General features: G+C 44.7%; 1 protein-coding gene across 24 annotated transcripts in view; it reads left to right on the top strand.

Annotated features, from left to right (window-relative positions):
- Positions 1–19,038, top strand: part of CADPS (calcium dependent secretion activator) — a 372,276-nt gene that overhangs the window by 316,711 nt on the left and 36,527 nt on the right. For all 24 annotated transcript variants that reach the window (XM_037904776.2, XM_037904781.2, XM_037904775.2 and 21 more), the window contains 2 exons: positions 8,527–8,601; positions 10,217–10,300. In XM_037904776.2, the coding sequence (XP_037760704.1) occupies positions 8,527–8,601; positions 10,217–10,300 (159 nt within the window). The remainder of the gene's footprint in view (positions 1–8,526; positions 8,602–10,216; positions 10,301–19,038) is intronic.

Genomic DNA, 19,038 nt, shown 5'->3' with positions numbered 1-19,038 from the left:
AGTCTCTTTTGGGGGACGAGGGGTTTCAAGCTTCTGATTGTTGAGTTTCTTTCCTCAGCCACCTATCCAATTTAGGGCACGTACTAAACGGACTCTCGTCAGCCCAAGACATGACTATTAGGCTGTTGGTGGAATCACAACATTTCCACTCCCTAGTTGTTTCTTCATTCTTGCTCTCCTCCTTTATCCCCCTAGTTCTTCAACCCCACAACAGCCATGCTGGACCCTTCCTATCAGCCAGCAGGGTGAGGGTTGCAATGCTAACACCTTCATCTACTCTCCGACACACTGCAAATCACGCACTAAACCTTAGTGCAGTGTTTCCCAAACTAGGGATGCCGCTTGTTCAGGGAAAGCCCCTGGCGGGCCCGGCCGCTTTGTTTACCTGCTGCGTCCACAGGTTCGGCCGATCGTGGCTCCCACTGGCCGCGGTTCGCTGTGCCCGGCCAATGAGGGCTGCGGGAAGCGACGTGGACCGAGGGACTTACTGGCCGCCGCTTCCCACAGCCCCCATTGGCTGGGCACAGCGAACCGCAGCCAGTGGGAGCCACGATCGGCCGAACCTGCGGACGCGGCAGGTAAACAAACCGGCCCGGCCCGCCAGGGGCTTTCCCTGAACAAGCAGCATCCCGAGTTTGGGAAACACTGCCCTAGTGAGTTAAATTAGGGGGAGGAGTGACATTTCTGAGATCAGGCCAACTCCCACAATACATGGGATACTACAGGGCTAGCTAGTTATGTTAATCACAATGGTCAAGTCTGTTACCCAGTAATATGGGGATCTGATAGCACTGGCTAAATCCAGAAGTAGTGCTGGCGGGAGTTGTGTGTATTTCCTCATACACCCTTCGATACGGCAGTTTCCTTTGAACTATATGTGTCAGTGCATGATGGAGGCCACCAGACGCATTTGGCCTTTGGCCCGAGACAAATCGAAGATCTTCAGAGATCAAAGCCCTGCATTCAACCCACTTAGCCACTCAGCTCTTCTCAGTTGCGCCAAGAGTGAGCGTAAGTCTCTGGAAATCTTTGTGTGCTTCTTTAAGAAGGTATTTGGTATATTAGCTTGGAGATAACATAAGTATGGTGTGAAACAGCAGTTGCTGTGCTAGGATGTTTTTAACAAATAGCTGCACTAATAGACCTGTAAATCAGATGTAAATTATCAGTGCATACGTTACTGTTTAGGGCTGCAGTACTCAGACACCCTCCTTTAGCTTTGCTTCTTTTTAATGAATTTCCCTGCCCTCATCTTGACCTTCTCTGCTCATACCACTCCATTTTGGGGGCTACCTCCCCTCCTCTTGAAGTTGTGCGAACCTCTGGGTTGAACCATTTATATTTGGAGGATGAAAAGGGTTGATAAAGATTAAAATATGAGAGTGTGTGTGTGTGTGTGTGCGTGTGTTTGTAATTGTTGTATCCAGAAATGCTACTCCAGCTATTCCATTCCAATTCTAAGCTAAACTTAGAGACTGTCATCAAATAGACTAAAAACATGTAACCACCAAATTGGAAACCGGATATCAATTTGGCCTCCTCATACCCCGTTATAATGCACTGTAGGTGAAGTTCTCCCCAATGCACATGGCCATGTAAGGTTTCACTTAAGTTTTTCTTAACTCCTTAAAAATAGGGCTTTAAGTGGTTCAAAGGTTTTGTGCTGAACTCCTGCACAGGGGTGAATTTCTCTCCATGAACAGCTCATGAATAATCCTTAGATTCAATGTGTATCTAAAATCTGTTCATCCAACAACAAATAGCAAACAAGTTCATACAAATTATGATCTGTTGGCAGGCTGTTCATGAACCAAAAAAGGGGTAAAATTGTCAAATAAATTGTTCAAATGTCATAGTTTGCCCAGCTCTAGTCAAAGTAGACACTGCTTGGAAACATACCATCAATTTTTATCTTAGTGAAAGCCACACACTAGTACAGACAGACTCTTTTGAGCTATGATTTGACCTGACTTTTAGCATTTTTACCTACAAGCCCTTTCTTTTAAAACTATCTTAAGTTGCATTCACTTTACATTAACAGACATACAAATTGTTTGATGCATTTTAAAAGTATTACTCGATTGAAAACATACCCATCGTCTCATTTCCCTGTCCTTATATCTAAAAGCAGCTGTTAAAACATTTGGTAAACATACTTTACCATCTTAAATATTTATTTTTCCTCTGAATTTTTAATACATCAATTGATATACATTTATGTATTAAATGTTTCTCAGTTGGTCTAGTATGTTTTTATTTAATACCCAAGGTCAGATGGTCCTAACAGAAATACAGCATACCCACAATCTGTTACATGACAAGGCAAAATATACATCACGTGAAGTCAAGTGGAGTAATTTTAGTGTAGGAATTGTGGATTTTATTCATTTATCTAATAGCGAATTGTGATTAACTCTCTCAAAAGTTTTTGTTAAATCGAATGCAAAAGATCAATTATTTGACCTCAAACCAGATGCATTCTCATAAGAAATGTCAGGATCTGTAGAATATGAAACCAACTTTTGCAAAAGAAGCATTTTCTTAGAAATCCTTTTGTGCCAGATCCAGAACACAACCTTTTCCTAGCTGGGTAATTATTTACAAAGGGAGGGTCAAATGGATTTCCACCTTCAGTTTCAGGATGGAATCTCTAGTCGGTAAAGCCAGTAATGCAAGAGCTTTGGCAGGAGAGGTATGCCAATATATTACATGCAGGTGACATTTCCCAATCATTTTTGCCAGGTTTCTCAGAAATGCTTTGTATTTCAAAAGCCCCAGGCCTGGACTGTACTGCAGCCACTGCATGGTGCATGGCCAGCACTAAGCAGCCCTAAATCCAACCTTGTCTGCCATGGGACGAACACCAGAGGCAGGGATCATCTGTCTTAGAGCTTCTTATACCTTCCCTGCAACCAGCTTAGGGAGCAAGGCCAGGAGAAAGATGACATGGCCAATGCCGTTTTGTGCTTCCTGGCTGCCATCCTGCCCCCTTGGGGGCACTGCCAATCTTACAGCAGGAGACCAGCCAGGAGTATGGCATCCTCAGAAGCAGGGGAGGACAAAGGTGGCTTAAAGCATTCCCCTCTCCTGAGCTGAGCTGGGGTGTGCAGAGCTGGTCATGGCCCAGGATTGGGCTGCTGTGGCCAGGGCTTTGATAAACAGGGCGAGTTTGACCTAAAAACCTAAGAGGCCAAATACCGACTCGGTGTTAAGGTTTGGCTCCAGTGGAATTCCACTTATGCCAGCTCTGAATTCGGCCTCCTATGTTCAGAATGAGGAGCAGCCTCCACCACTGGATAGCAGCTGCGGGAGTCCCATGCGCCTCCTGACAGCAGCCGCGATGGATGTTCTGCCACTTAGAAAGTCTTTTACCTTCTCGGGCTCCATGTTAGTGCTCTCCATGCACTTCTTATTTGCTTTGTTAACAAGCTTTTAATTGAAAATAGATTTGCCAGTACTTTTCACACTGTATTTTTTTACACACACCTAGCCATTCTTTTAGTGAAAACCCATGATTTATCCCTTGAGAATGAACAGCAACAAACGTCACCCCCCCCACACACATCTCCAGCAAACAAAACTCCTTCATTAAAATAATGTGCTAAATGAGGCAAATGAAGCATGCCGTTTTGGGCTAATATGCAAAACCTAAAATTGAGTGGATGGAACTTTGACTTAAACTCAGTACCTCACCATTTACAATGGGCCATGCCTTCAAAAAGCCCATGTGCACTTCTGTGCACACCCAGCTTGTCGTTGGTGAGCTCCAGCACCGACGTGACGAGTCTTGCTTTGCATTTTCCCATGTAATCCCACTCTCTGTGCACACGCTGGAGTTGAGTTAGGTGTGCACAGAATCACGCTCAAAAATTAGTGCACATGCCCAAATTCCATAGCTCTGTTAGTGTCTATAGCATTTGATGCAAGCTTCATTGTTCTGCACTTACTTGGTACCCAAAAGGATTACATCCTCCGAGTTGCTTCCACTAGGGTGTGCTGAAGACACTACTTGCAACACTGGCATGCTGCTCCCCGGCATTCCACCAGTCATCCGCCACCCTTAGTAAATATCTGCAAACATGGTAGTGGCTACTGGAGATACAGAGATCCCGCATGGGGAAATTGCAGCAGAAAGGAGAGCATATGTTCCCGCAGGAAAGAGATGGAGAAACTTACACCTCAGGAGGAAGGATGCAGAGGAGGTGGACAAGTCTCTACCTCCCAAAATGAAACTGAGCAGTAATAGTAATTCTGAAGATCACAAACAAGGGAGATGGCACCCCCACCTCCAGCAAGCATGGAAAGAACTTCTCAGATTCTGCCTATGGATCGTACTGCCATTGTTTACTGCTGGAAACACTTCTCCCGGACAGCCGCTAGCCCCTGCTCAGACGAGATCTGACGCACACTGCGTTCTGTTTCTCAAATGGCTGTCAAACTTGGGGGATGTTTGGGACAGATCAGTGGGGCGCAGGTCAGACGCCCCCTTGCCAGCCTATAGCTGTATCAGGCAGGTGCAAGCAGACACCTCTGTTGTCTGTGGCTTTAATTCACCATCCTCTCAATACCTCCCTTCCCCCAACCTCAAGCTCCAGCACCCAATCAGACTCCCTTTCCACCACCTCCTATTCTGCCTGCACCATCCCGACTCACAGCACTGCTGTGCTCCATCAGACCCTCAGCTGCACTTCCCAGCTTCATCGTCCTCTCGCTGCCTTCTCCGTTCCACATGGCACCTGGCCAATCTCTCTCCCAGATGTGGGTGGAGCCTTCCCCACCCATACGGGAGTTGTCACATTCCACAGATGCCTTCTGCTCTGTTTCCAGGACTTCCCAACAGATAGAAGATGCAGTCAGGGGGAGGAGAACATGGAGAAAACTCCACCCCTCCAGATACATGCCGAAATCCATTCCTATTCACCATCACTTCATACAGGTCCTGGTCCAAGATGGGGGATGCACCCTCTGGATTCAACCAAGCTCCTCTGGGTGCACCTTTGTGCTCAGCAGTTGCAGCTGCCTTTCCTGATTGGTGTGAGATCTCCAGATTTTAAAGTACTGCCAAATAGGTTCTGATGAGTAAATGAAATGTAGCTACTGTGACAAAGTTCCTGCTCTGCCTTGGTGGGTCCTGCGCTTATTGGCGGATTTGTTCGCCTCGGAGATTCACAGCAGCCCTCAGCTTGGCCACTTTGGTGGCTCAAATCTGCCGTTCACTCAGATGGATCCGGGGAACAGGCCAGGGACCTTCCCCTCTGGTGGAACCCACAGTCCAGTTCAACTCCTCTGGTATTAAATAGGGAGTTGGGGGGATGGAGGGATGGGGGGAACCCAGGCCCGCCCTCTACTCCGGCTCCAGCCCAGGGCCCTGTGGATTGCAGCTGTCTACAGTGGCTCCTGCAACAGCTGCGTGACAGCTACAACTCCCTGGACTACTTCCCCATGGCCTCCTCCCGACACCTTCTTTATTCTCACCGCAGGACCTTCCTCCTGATGTCTCTTAATGCTTGTACTTCTCAGTCTTCCAGTAGTACGCCTTCTCACTCTCAGCTTCTTGCGCCTCTTGCTCCCAGCTCCTGCATGCACACCACAAACTGAAGTGAGCTCCTTTTTAAACCCAGGTGCCCTGATTAGCCTGCCTTAGTTGATTCTAGCAGCTTCTTGATTGGCTGCAGGTGTTCTAATCAGCCTGTCTGCCTTAATTGTTTCCAGAAAGTTCCTGATTGTTCTGGAACCTTCCCTGTTACTTTACCCAGGGAAAAGGGACTTACTTAACCTGGGGCTAATATATCTGCCTTCTATCACTCTCCTGTAGCCATCTGGCCTGACCCTGTCACACTACATATATAAGAATATTTGTCATGTAACTATAGTTACTATAAGGCATTGATACAGATTTTGGACCCACAAAGCAGGACATTGAAACAAAAATTCTTCAGGAGGCAAATGTTTGTTTATAGAAAAATAGTTTTTGCCACTAAATTCCCCCAGCCACTAAATTGCCCATATAGAAGTGGGCAAGCACCATCCTGGTATTTGGGGCTCTCATCTTCATTTGGTCTGTCCCCATGGTTCAGCCAAATGCTCACTCTATTACTTCTTAATCTGGCTTGTGAGGAATGCTAGATTTTGGATGTCAGAGGCTGCACCACTTGACACAACTGCCCTAGTCCAGTGCCAAGACTGATAATCTCAAGTCCAGTCTTTAATTCAGGTTCACCTACATTGAAACTCAGCTGTAAAATTTTACATATTGTTGCTGTCTGGCTTCCAAGTACAATGAAAACAAGTCCTTGTACTTTGTTATCGGAGACGTACAGAATGTGTTCTGTGCAAGATCATTTCCTCCTCCCCCGCTTTTGTCTCCTAAAAATATTACAGGTAACGATCTCTGGTATTTCAGTTAAATGAGTTTTTATTCACGTTTCATTTCCCATTGCTTATTGTTTCTGTGCAAGCTGCTGCTTTTTTCGTGGCCCCATTGAATTAGGTCCCCTTTTTTTAAAAAAAATTATGTTATTTATTATTTATTTTCATGTGTTCTTTTTCCTGTTTTCTGCACCTTCCTCTTAATTTCTGTCCCCAATCATCTGAAAGTTTGCTAAAGAGTGGGTAAGTGTGTCTTACATTTTTTTTCTTTTTTCCAAGTTCCTGTAATCACATGTTATTGTTTTATTGCAAAAGAAAATATAGAGCAGCTCAAACTACCTAGTAAATAGAAACTACTTAGTAAATGTTAAGGGACCAGTGTCCAACACTTTTAATTGCCCTCATGGCCTTTGTTTTCCCAAAGCATGATTAGTGTTTACAGCAGATTTGTTTCTTTCAATGTCATTTGATGTTAACCTTTTAAAACAATATTAGTACAAACAAGGGACTAAGATCAATGCTTTACATTTTTTATTTAAAAATCAAATGTTTTATGTTGGAAAATATATATTTTTCAGTTTATTGAAGATAAGAATATGCTGTAGCTTTTTGATAATTAAATCCTCTAACTGAAGTTTTTCTACATTAGCCAAAAAATATTTTGTATCTATTATAGCCAGACCACCTTGAACTGTGGTTGCATCAAAGCTCAAAAGCTAAGTGAGGTTTGGTCCAGTTGGTATTGGACGGGAGGTGCCGTGGAAAAACCTTGGTGCTCCAAGGACTGGTACTGGTCAATCAGTAGGTGGCGCTATTTCCAGGGCACCAGTGCTGAACCAGTGGGCCAGAATGGTACTAGCAGAGTGGTACTGTGCTGATGGAGGTGCAGGAGACGAAACACAGATCTTGATTCTGTTATGATCATACAGGCTCAATTCAACAAGCATTTAAACAAGTGCTTAACTTTAAGCACTTGCTTCTGTGCCACTTAACTTGAACACATGCTAAAGGGTCTGTGTCCACTGCGTCTGGAAATGAGCTTCCCAGCCCAGCACCACTGACTTGCACAAGCAGGGCTTGCACTAGTGCACTAAAAATAGCTGTTTAGACACCCCAAGGCACCCCCGGCTTCAGAGCCCAGGCCCCAGCCTGAGCTGCAATGTCAAAGCAACATCTACACAGCTATTCTTAGCGTGCTAACTCAAAACCCTGCTAGCACACGTCTCTGGACCCAGGCTGGGAGCTCAGTCCCCAGAGGCAGTACAGCCATACCCAAAGTGCTTTGCTGAAACGGAGCCTAACAGATTCTATAGCACAAGTGCTGTGGCGTTCCTCAAATGGTTCAGGATATTCCAGTTACGGCCTCTTTTCTTTAAAATGTCACCCTTACCGTTCCTTCTGCAGAAGGCCATCACTGCCTTTCCTAAGCTCCAAGGGGGCGTGGCTGTGCCCTGGGAAAATTGCCACATTCTATCCCAGTGATGGCTGCATTTCAATAGGCAGTTAAATTATTCCTTTATAAAATGAATTCGTTAACATTGGTACCACACTGTAGAAAGCCCTAGATGCAGTAAGTATTATATTTGTACACATGGGATATAAGGGCCAAAGACCCCCCTTTGACACACACGTTTAGTTCCTATCAGTGTTTAATTTCATAGAATCATAGAATATCAGGGTTGGAAGGGACCTCAGGAGGTCATCTAGTCCAACCCCCTGCTCGAAGCAGGACCAATCCCCAACTAAATCATCCCAGCCATGATTTTCTAGGGCTGAGACCCGGCACCTCTGGGCTTGGCAGTTCATAGCTCCAGCACCTCTGGGCTTGCTGCATCAGGTATGAATGTAAAAAAAATTGCTTGAGCCCTGGCACCAAATTAAGCACTGGCTTCTGTTGGTGTCAGTGAAGCTGTGTGCATATTTCAGAGGTTTGCCCATGCTTTGAAAGTGCGATCAGATTCTTCTGAATTAAAAATCCTGTATAAATGTAAGTGATTACGATCCACATCAGTGGAGCAGAAGGTAATAAACTGTTTGTTTCTTAGCTGATACTATTACAAATTCTATTTACCAAAGGAAGAGGCTAATAATCACAGTGCCATCACTTGGATCAATGCTAATATTTACCTCTGCCTTTTCTCTTTTTTTTTTTCTTAGCACCAGTACCATTCAAAAATAGATGAACTAATTGAAGAAACCGTCAAAGAAATGATAACACTCTTAGTGGCAAAGGTAACCTTCAGCTTCAGGTGAAATGATTCACTGTTAACATCACTTTTTTTTATATGTGCATTTCCATTAAAATGTGACACATTAAGAAGTTGAATTGGCTTGTTGTTTCTCGCGGGAAAGATTGTGCATCACTCATTCCTTTCATCATGACTCTCTGATGATTGGGAGTTGCCTGGAATACAATACGCCATTGAGCAGGATTGACAAACGGGGCCAAAAAATACAAAGTTTTTTAAGGAAGCATCTATGGATTTGTGTCCACCATCTTGTGTTCACAGACACCCACAGTCACGCACACAAACTGCACTCCCTAGGGGGTGCTATTACATACTGATAGAAGGATTTCCCTCTGCATAGACCATGAAGACATCTGTCCCATTGACACACCAAACACATGCAAAAAGTTGTGCTCATAAAATTGTATTCTTGTTTGTAGGGGCTATTTTGAGGCTCATTTAACAAGTTGGTCAATGATGTTGTGGTACCAGGAAACATTCCAAGATGACTATTTAGGTCGTGAGCTCTTTGGGACTCTACAGGCATATGAAAAGGAGGACTTGTGGCACCTTAGAGACTAACCAATTTATTTGAGCATAAGCTTCCGTGAGCTACAGCTCACTTCATCGGCTGCATACTGTGGAAAATACAGAAGATGTTTTTATACACACAGACAATGTATAAAAACAGCTTCTGTATTTTCCACAGTATGCATCTGATGAAGTGAGCTGTAGCTCACGAAAGCTTATGCTCAAATAAATTGGTTAGTCTCTAAGGTGCCACAAGTCCTCCTTTTCTTTTTGCGAATACAGACTAACACGGCTGTTACTCTGAAACCTGTCTACATGCATATGCAGCATCTAGCATGGTTCTGATCTTGGTTGGGGCAGTCTATGGCATTATGGTGCCAAGAAACACATTACAAAATATGTTCACTTGTATGGAAATTGATTTTTAATGAGAGTGGTCTGATATTTCAGATGCTTAAATTTAGATGTGCTCATCTCTCAGCTCTGAAATATCATGGCGATAAATACTAGGATAGATACATAAGTAGGTAGGATACATGTCCAAACTGCTTGTTCTCTAGTTTCAAACTGAGAGCAATATTGCAACCCAGATGTCAGCCATTACTGTTACTCAATGTGAAGACCTTTAAACATAGTCTCCCAACATATGCCAGTCTGAGTCTCCAGCAAGACAGACCACATGGCACCTCCTTGATCCCTCTCACTGGAGCATGAGCCATCTGACCTCCCCTCTTAGGAGCGGGTGTTCATTGGCTCCCACTAGAGGGAGCAGAAGCTCTCCAACATTACCCAGAAAGGAGACAAGGTTACCAATATCATCCGAGTGATTTATATCATTAGAGGTAAGCTGTGTAGTGCCAAAAAAGGTTTGTGACATTCATTCTTTGCATAAATGCTATGCAAGACATCGTTCTGAGCTTAGAGCGCAGGTTATCGGTTATAGACAGTCTGAGCTTGGTCCTGCTCTCACTTACATCATTGTAAACCTTGATTTTGTTGGCATTAATCCTGATTTAACCCATTATAAATTAGATCAGAATCACTCCCTCTATGTTTAAAAGTGACTGAAATATTTTCCTTTTCAATAGTTTGTCACCATTCTGGAAGGAGTCCTGGCCAAACTGTCCAGATATGATGAAGGGACATTGTTTTCTTCTTTTTTGTCATTTACTGTAAGTAGAGAAAATCTGTTTCTTTTGTTTTTTTGTTTGGTTTCCTATGTTTTACTGTAAACTCATTCAGGACTTCTAATAGATTATTTGGGGAATAACCCTTTCTTTCTATCCTATTTTAACACTTTAAGAGCTCAAAAAATAAGCAAACAGCTTACTACGTACACACAAAGCTTAACGTAAATAGCTGATAACATTGGATTACCATGCTGTAATAAAGTTAAAAGATATTCAAACACCATATTGTAGTAGAAAGGAAGAGTCTGGAGCACAGAGCCTGGTGCAAGACCTGAGGCCTGAACTAGAGGCTGTGAACCAAAGTCAGGCCATGTATTAAAGCAGATCCTTAAAAGTTTACTGTCCGGAACATGAACTTGGCAAAGTTGCTGATAGTGTTACTAAAACATAGGCACTCCTAAGAAGTACCAGGCAGTAGATATTTGCATAAATACATTACAGAAGGCTAGTACAAATACACCCCAATCTAGTACAAGGTAAGATAGTTTGACAGAATAATGAATAGCAGTGTTTTGTCCAAAATATCAGGAACAAGGTACCAGGGGAGGTAACAAACAGATGACGTGAAAAGTGTGTAGTCGCACGCAACTTGTTTGTCTCGTTCTATAAGTGTTGCGGTACCTCGCCTTAATCCTTTAGGTGGCCAAGGGGACAGCAGAAACTCCCACTGCTGACTGAGCCTCTCCTTGCCACAGGGCACTCATATTAATGGACTTGTGCAAGTTGTGTGAGTCGTTAGGACTGTGCGTTGAGGGCAATAAACCTGGCCCAGCGCCTTTGTCACCCAACTGTACCTATGGTCTTTCTCTATGAGTAACATCGAGGTCTGCTGAGCTAGCAGGCTGCGGTCTCTGCTAGTGCTAATAACTCCGGAGCTCCAAGGACAGAAGTACTGAGCAGCTGTAACAGCTTAGGAGCCTTGACAGCACGCCTCAGCAACAACATTCCACCTTTCTGCACGTTAGGTGTTGGAGGTACTCTTCCGAGCAACATTTGAAGGGAGGGGGGATTGCACTATTTGTCTACCTTTCATAGTCAAAAGAAGGGTTATCACATATGTGTTTCAAACCCTACCATCATTAGCAGCTATGGAGCTGCACGTTTCAAGAAGCAATATAATATGAAACTTGGACAGTCCCATATTGCTTCTGAAAGAAGAGAGGATAGGAAAATAATGGCATGAGGGTATAAATTCTCAGCACCGTGCACCAAGCCTCTGAAACCACATTTCATTTCTAAGAAACATCGCAGAGCTAAAACACTGCTCCTCCCACTAAACGCTGACCTGTAACGTTGACTGCTTTTCTGGCAACAGAATGGATGTGAATGGTATTCTTGTATGAATACAGATTACAAATCTTGTCTTGTTAGCAACTAAGTTTTACCAGTGCCAAGCTGTATTACCCATTTGTTTTGATAACTGCAGAGAAAAGAAACACAAGGGCCAATTTTCAAAGGTCCTCTGAAAATGGACCCCATAAAATTCGCAAGGACATCTCTTTGCAACACTAAAACTTTTCATGTGGGCTTAAAAACAGGTTTTATGTTTTTGACCTGATGACCTGTTGAGGTCCCTTCCAGCCCTTCATTTCTATTTTTCTGTGACTCTATTTCTACTCCCAAATGGCTGCACAAATACCTCCTTTGCACCTACCTATGTGTGTGAATAATTTTGTGAATGTGCTTTGGAAACTTCTTTGAAAATTTGGCCCATCAGGCCCCATTACAAACACACGTAAAGCCTCTGTATCTTGTAATCACTAGTAATTCAACTGAGAGTGGGCAGGAGACCTCGCGCTCATTACAGTTACACATTATCAGTATTCTCACATGTAGAGTCCATCCCATGACCTAATAGTACTGGTATGACCTCTCATTCCACAGGCCTCTATGAAATCATTTAAGTATGAATTTCATGTCTCGGCCAGATTTCCCTGGACCAGGATTTGTATTCTCCCATCTCAAATTTCTGGGAATTTTAGAAGAAGTAAGACCACGTACAGCTCCCACTCATCTCGTTGTCACCAGCACAGCTCCCTCGGTGTCACTCACCTTGGTGGGACTGTAGAGTCGTGTTTGCCATGAAGAGATCTTCCGCAATATCTTGCAGTTGATTCATCACGAACTGACTGTCCCTGTAAACTCAGGCATGCGTGCCTTCTCCCTTCTCTTTTGTTTAACTCTGTGAGACTAATCCCCCCTTTCTTTGTGTTTCGGTGGTTCTTTGTCCCGTGTTCCCTTGTCCTGTTGCTTCCCCCTCACTGCCCTAGAATCCCCTTGAACACACCAGTGCCGTTAGAACAAAACCACGGGCAGTGTTCGTTTTCACCAGGAGTCCCTCTCTTGCAGAGAGGGGTGGCGGGCTGAGACTGGCTGTCTTCCTTCATCTTAGTGCGCCTTGCAGAAGAGTCTGAGTCTGCTCCTGTGCCAACAGCAGAGGTTGTGGAGGCGGCAGATTTTCAGGCATCGGAAGTGCCAGCGTCAGCCTGGGTAGACAGTGTAATGTGCAATTCTTCCTTCTCTGCGAATCCCAGCTGCTCCTTGGTGGATGCTGCACCTCTCACACCACATCACACTGTTTACACTGAATGGTTTGGCGTGTGCTGTTCCCTTCTACTGCTGTGTGAATGGAATCCCTATCTCCATGTCGGAATTGCCAAGAGCAATGGGAGGCGGACGGATATTTGGATTTCGACCAAGTGGCTGCGGCTTGATTAAGCCGTGGAACTGTACGCAGGATGACTACTGGGAGGCAACCTGTCCTGGCCGCTGTGGAAGGGGAGACGGCAATGGCCACCCCAAGCTGTCACCAGCATTCCCCATTTTTGATGTCTGAAAACCAAACCTGGCTTAACTCACCCTCTTAAAACCAAGGCTTGCCACCCTGTGCCAGTTGCTGCATGAAGAAACCACTGACTCTCACATGAGATCTCGGGTCTTCTCGCAGAGCCTCTCCCCTGTGCTCTGAAGGAGGTTTGGTGCAATTTGTAGAGAAATGGCAAAAACCCCAATGTCTTTGTGTTTGGATAAACCAGCCAGCACCACCCAATATACTTATTGTCCCTTGAACCTGTGCCCACTGCCATGGATGTCACTAGGCGTCAGGCTAGCTGATATACCCTATCTGTATCGGTACAATCAGCTCTCAGCCCACATGGAGAACCCACAGTGAACACATCTGCTGTGACATCCAAGAGATGCACGCTGTCGGGATGAAAGAGTCTGGGGCAGCCATGGACAATGCTTTCATGCTTCAGCACTGAGCCCTCAGCTGCATGGGCAAATGATCTCATAACCCAGTAAATGCCCCCAACCTTCTCCCAGGCAGGCCTTGAAACCATGCAGGGATGCAACTCAGACCATACCAGTGGATTGGATGGAAAGAGGAGTCTCGGGTCTCTGGGGAAGGATGGGCATGTTGGATATGCACCAGTAAAGAATTAATGCAGACAGACAGTTCCCTAGCAGCATTGTTCTAAAGGTGTAGGGTTGATTAAAGCGTGGTGAGGTGGGCAGTGCAAACTGGCCAGAGGTGCAGGGCACCTTTGCACCCCACTGAGAATAACACAGGCTCTGGCTGGCTGAAAATACTAATAATTTTGAAGCTGCGGGAGAACAGGGAGCAAGTTTGGTGGCAGTAGCAGGAAGGACAAAGCAGGGAGAGCCTTCTGAGACACAGTGACCCAGCAAGTGGAGGATGGCTTAGGCTGATCAGCTGGTGGGGAAGTGGGTGCTGGCATTCACTGGCAATGCCGATGCTGTGGGCAGGGAAGGGTATCTGCAGGAGGAGTATTGGTGCAGGGGAGATCTCCTGACCACCGGTCAGATGTAAGCACGGCCAAGCACAGGTCTTAGGAGGGAGGCCAGAGGGAAAGGAGAGTTATATCCAGGAGGAAGCTGAGAAGCAGGAGCAGCCTCAGTGAAGCCTGCCTGGACACTGCTCAGTTGTAGCATGTCAAGGAGACAGGAGAATGATCTGTCCAGGAGGGCAGGGGAGCTTGGGTATTCCCCCAAATTGAGCTTGGTTCCCCGGCAGCAGTGGCCAAGGAGTGGAAGGCAGTAAACAAGGGGAAACCCCCAAAGGCTGCACGTCAGGGATCGGATCTGGGTCTGGTTCTGTTCAATATCTTCCTCAATGAGTTAGATAAAGGCATAGAGAGAACACTTATAAGGTTTGTGGACGATACCAAGCTAGGAGGGGTTGGAAGTGCTTTGGAGGGCAGGATTATAGTTCAAAATGATCTGGACAAACTGGAGAAATGGGCTGAAGTAAACAGGATGGAATTCAATAAGGACAAATGCAAAGTACTCCACTTAGGAAGGAACAATCAGTTGCACACATACAAAATGGGAAATGACTGCCTAGGAAGGAGTACTGTGGAAAGGGATCTGGGGGTCATAGTGGATCACAAGCTAAATATGAGTCAACAGTGTAACGCTGTTACAAAAAAAGCGAACATCATTCTGGAATGTATTAGCAGGAGTACTGTAAGCAAGACACAAGAAGTAATTCTTCCGCTTTCGTCCGCGATGATTAGGCCTCAACTGGAGTATTGTGACCAGTTCTGGGCGCCACATTTCAGGAAAGATGTGGACAAATTGGAGAAAGTCCAGAGAAGAGCAACAAAAATGATTAAAGGTCTAGAAAACATGACCTATGAGGAATGATTGAAAAAATTGGGTTTGTTTAGTCTAGAAAGGAGAAGACTGAGAGGGAACATGAGAACAGTTTTCAAGTAGATAAAACGTTGTTACAAGAACGAGGGAGAAGAATTGTTCTTCTTAACCTCTGAGGATAGGACGAGAAGCAATGGGCTTAAATTGCAGCAAGGGCGGTTTAGGTTGGACATGAGGAAAAACTTCCGAGCTGTCAGTGGTTAAGCACTGGAATAAATTGCCTAGGGAGGTTGTGGAATCTCCATCATTGGAGATTTTTAAGAGCAGGTGGGACAAACACCTGTCAGGGATGGTCTAGATAATACTTAGTCCTGCCATGAGGCAGGGGACTGGACTAGACGACCTCTCGAGGTCCCTTCCAGTTCTGTGATTTTATGATCAATAAGGAGGGTGGATGAGCTGGCTGCTCTTAGCAGAGAGCCCCAGTGCAGAGCAGCAACACTGTGCATCTGACAGCAGGGAGGGGTGGGCAGGAAATGGCCCCATCCCACCTTTATTGTGTTAGGCTGTGACTGAGGACAGCGCTAAAGCACTTGCTTCACATAGTCACTGAAATCCTGCTCTGATAGAGAGAGCTCCTGAATCGGGGTTTGAGAGAGTTTAGAGGTATTCTAATGAAGCTGTTTCCCATACCCCCAGCGGGTGGGCCCAGTCCTGCACTGCGTGGAACTCCTTCGACACCCAGTGGCCTCACTGCGGCACTCCTCACGCTGCAGGATTGAGCTGTATCTGCTTGGGCAGGGAAGGTGCCTGTTTTCTGGTGGGAAAGCACCTCGTACCCCAGGGACGCGAATGGCAATAAATAATAGTAAGTAGCGCTCGACAGGTGTCCCAGTCCCATACTTTCTTCCCCCTGGAGGGCTCTGCCGACCAGCACGGTTTCCTGCCATTGTAGCATCATTTTCTGTGTTTCGTATTTGCAGTGACAGAAAGAGAAGCTATCGCTCATTGCAGCAGAGTAGTGCTGCCTGCCGTGTCCTTGCCCTGTGTGAACAAATAAAACAAAGTGCTGTGATCCAAGCATTTTAATTCTAGAAAGCAGTAATCTTCCTCCCCCTCCTACCAACTCCTTCCATCTTATGTTTTCCAGTCTCAGAAATGACATGTACTCCGGGGTCTTCTGACAGACAGTTTTATCACCTAGTAGGAAATCCTTATTTTCAATTCTTGCCTTGAAATTCAATATTAACTTAATACATCTGCTGTAAAGTTCTCACTAGCCACCTCATTATAAAGAGCTTCAGAATGAAAATATCCTTCTACATTTGGCCAGACTTTTTTTTTTTTTTTTACAGTCGAATGTTTCTCAGTGTCGGCAGCCCAGTCGTTTGATGGGTGTCTGTCTGTGACATTCCACTGAGTCACAAGCAATGGCAGGTGTTTACTCTGGATGGCCTCTTTCATTGAGCAGCAAAGAATTACAGCGATGTTAATTAAAACTAAAAAGTGTATATTGCCCAAGGGGGAGATGGAAAAGATCTCATCTTTGTTCTTCACAAATTTTTATGGTAAACTGAGACATTTCAGGGAAAAGTCACATTTCTGAAAAACTGCAGCCTAGCAAAATTCGCACGACGTCTGGTTGTTTGGAAACTTCACTAAATGTAGCCAAATCTTACTTTAGAGAAAAACAAGTCATTATTCACTTTGTTTTTAAAAAAAAAAAAAAAAAAGACTTAGCTTTTTCTGGGTGGAGGGGAGATTGTGGAAGGAAGACTGAATTATTTTCATTACAACTTTCCTTGGGGAGGAAGGATGGTCCCATGATTAGATGCTAGTCCAGGATTTAAGACAACCAGGTTCAAGTCCCTGGTCAATGGGAGACTCCCTTTGGGTACGTCTACACAGCCCGCAGCCCTGAGCCATCGAACCCAGGTCGGCAAAGTCGGGCTAGCGCTGCTGTGCTGAAAATAGCTATGTGGCAGCTCAGGCTCCAGTCGGATCCTTCATCTATCCAAGTCAATGGCAAAGCTTCCATTGCCACCCGCGGTGCTGGAGCCAGCTCATTGGTTGACCAGTGGGGACTGTAGCACCATCCTATCTCCGCAGGGGGTGGTGAGGATGAATACACTGAAGATTGTGAAGTGCGGCAGGCCATGTCAATACCACAGAGAGACAGAAACATTTATTTTTGCTGTAGTTCCGTGTCTTGTCATTTCTGGCATTTCTTTTTATGAGTTTCAGTCCTTAAAGCCAGAAGGGCTCATTCCGCACATCCATTCGGAGCCTCCTGGACGATGCAGGCCAGAGAACCTAACTCAGTAATTCCTGCATCGAACCCACTGGTACAGCTGGAGCTGCTTCACTTGTCATTTTAAACGTTTAAAAGGACTGCAGGTGACTCTTGTGCCCATTTTGAGATCTGGTGGGCTGGCTTTTTATGTCCTTATAATTGTGCCCAGGTAGTTCCAGGCCCACTAGTAGGGTTTTTAAAATATCCAGGGCTTGCCCCTGTTCTTTCACCCCAGTTTGGGCGTCTCAGTGCTGAAAATGCTTGAAATGTTACCCTCAGCAGTCACCACTGCTCTGGTCTTTTGTATCGCCTCGTTTTGCTTAATTTTTCACACACACGCACCTCACACACTCCATACAAATACATCCACCCACTCACACATTCTGTCTCACACATACAGTCAGCCCCTCATTCAGGACACATAATTTATTCATCCCAAGATGCAACTGTGTGCTTGTTATATTTAGGCTGTTTTAATGGTAGCTTTAGAAATATTTAAAAAGCAGGTGAGCTTTTACACCCAAACAAGGATGGTGAGCCCGTGCTTATCCTAATTAAAAGCATAAGCTTCATGGAAGATCTCAGCTGTGAGCCTTCCATTATGATACGGTTGTAAGAGGGTCTCTCTCTATCCAGCTGGGAATTGCTCAGGTTGAAAAGTTGAACCTGAAACTCATGGAGCTCCTGTATCCTTTGCCAGCTATGGCTGACATACAGGCTTACACGTTATGTATTATGAAGGGCAGCAGAGAAGTAGCAAGTGTTTTGGGTCTTGTAATTGTCAGATATCTGGAAACATACCACAGCCTCCAGATTGTCAACATGATCTTTAAATGTGAGCTTTGAAGAGGAGAACATAAGAAAATTATCCAATGGACTGTTGGCATCCTGAAAGGCAGGAATGCGCCTTGATCATAACCTTCTTTAGGGCTGTCCCCAGACTACACACGCTCTGCAACCTATGGATTTGCCCTGTAATCCTCTTCAATGTCAGGGCCAGTTGGGAGGGAGAAAAAAGATCTCCCCATCCAGACACCAGCAGCAAAAGCAGAGTGGAAAAACAAGGGTGCCCCCTTAGGCAGCTTGGGACCCTACTCTTGCATTGTGCCCTACAAATGGAAAAGCCATCCCTGCCATTTGTCATGCAAGCTGGTTAAAAAAGCCAAGTAAAGGATAAACATCATCCCCCACTCCCAGAGAGGGGCTAAGGATTGTGTGAGTTCTGATAGAAAGATGCATTATTGTTCACTTATATGTGGCTTTTCCATCAGCGTTTTTCATACTCCGACAGCTCTTCTTTCCTGGAACTGATTGCAAAATCTCTGAGGCAGAAGCTGTTGAAATGGAAGCTGCACACATTGAAGCTACTTGTGGTGGGATTGTCAGTTTCTGCCACTATTTTTTTATTAAATTTTCATTTAAATTAGGGCTGTCAAGCGATTAAAAAAATTAATCATGATTAATCGCATTGTTAAACAATAATAGAATACCGTTTGTGAATGTTTTTCTACATTTTCAAATATATTGATTTCAGTTACAACACAGAATACAAAGTGTACAGTGCTCATTTATATTTATTTTTGATTACAAATATTTTCCCTGTAAAAACAAAACAAAGAGTATTTTTCAGTTCCCCCATTACAAGTACTGTAGTGCAATCTCTTTATCATGAAAGTTGAACTTACAAATGTAAAATTATGTACAAAAAATAACTTTGCATTGTAAAATAAAACAATGTAAAACTTTAGAGCCTACAAGTCCATGCAATTGTGCTTCAGTCAATCACTCAGACAAACAAACTTGGTTACAA

Source organism: Chelonia mydas, chromosome 7 (assembly GCF_015237465.2).
Source record: "Chelonia mydas isolate rCheMyd1 chromosome 7, rCheMyd1.pri.v2, whole genome shotgun sequence".
Lineage (NCBI taxonomy): Eukaryota > Metazoa > Chordata > Testudines > Cheloniidae > Chelonia > Chelonia mydas.
The sequence above is the reverse complement of the archived record's forward strand: the minus strand, read 5'-3'. Positions and strand labels throughout refer to the sequence as shown.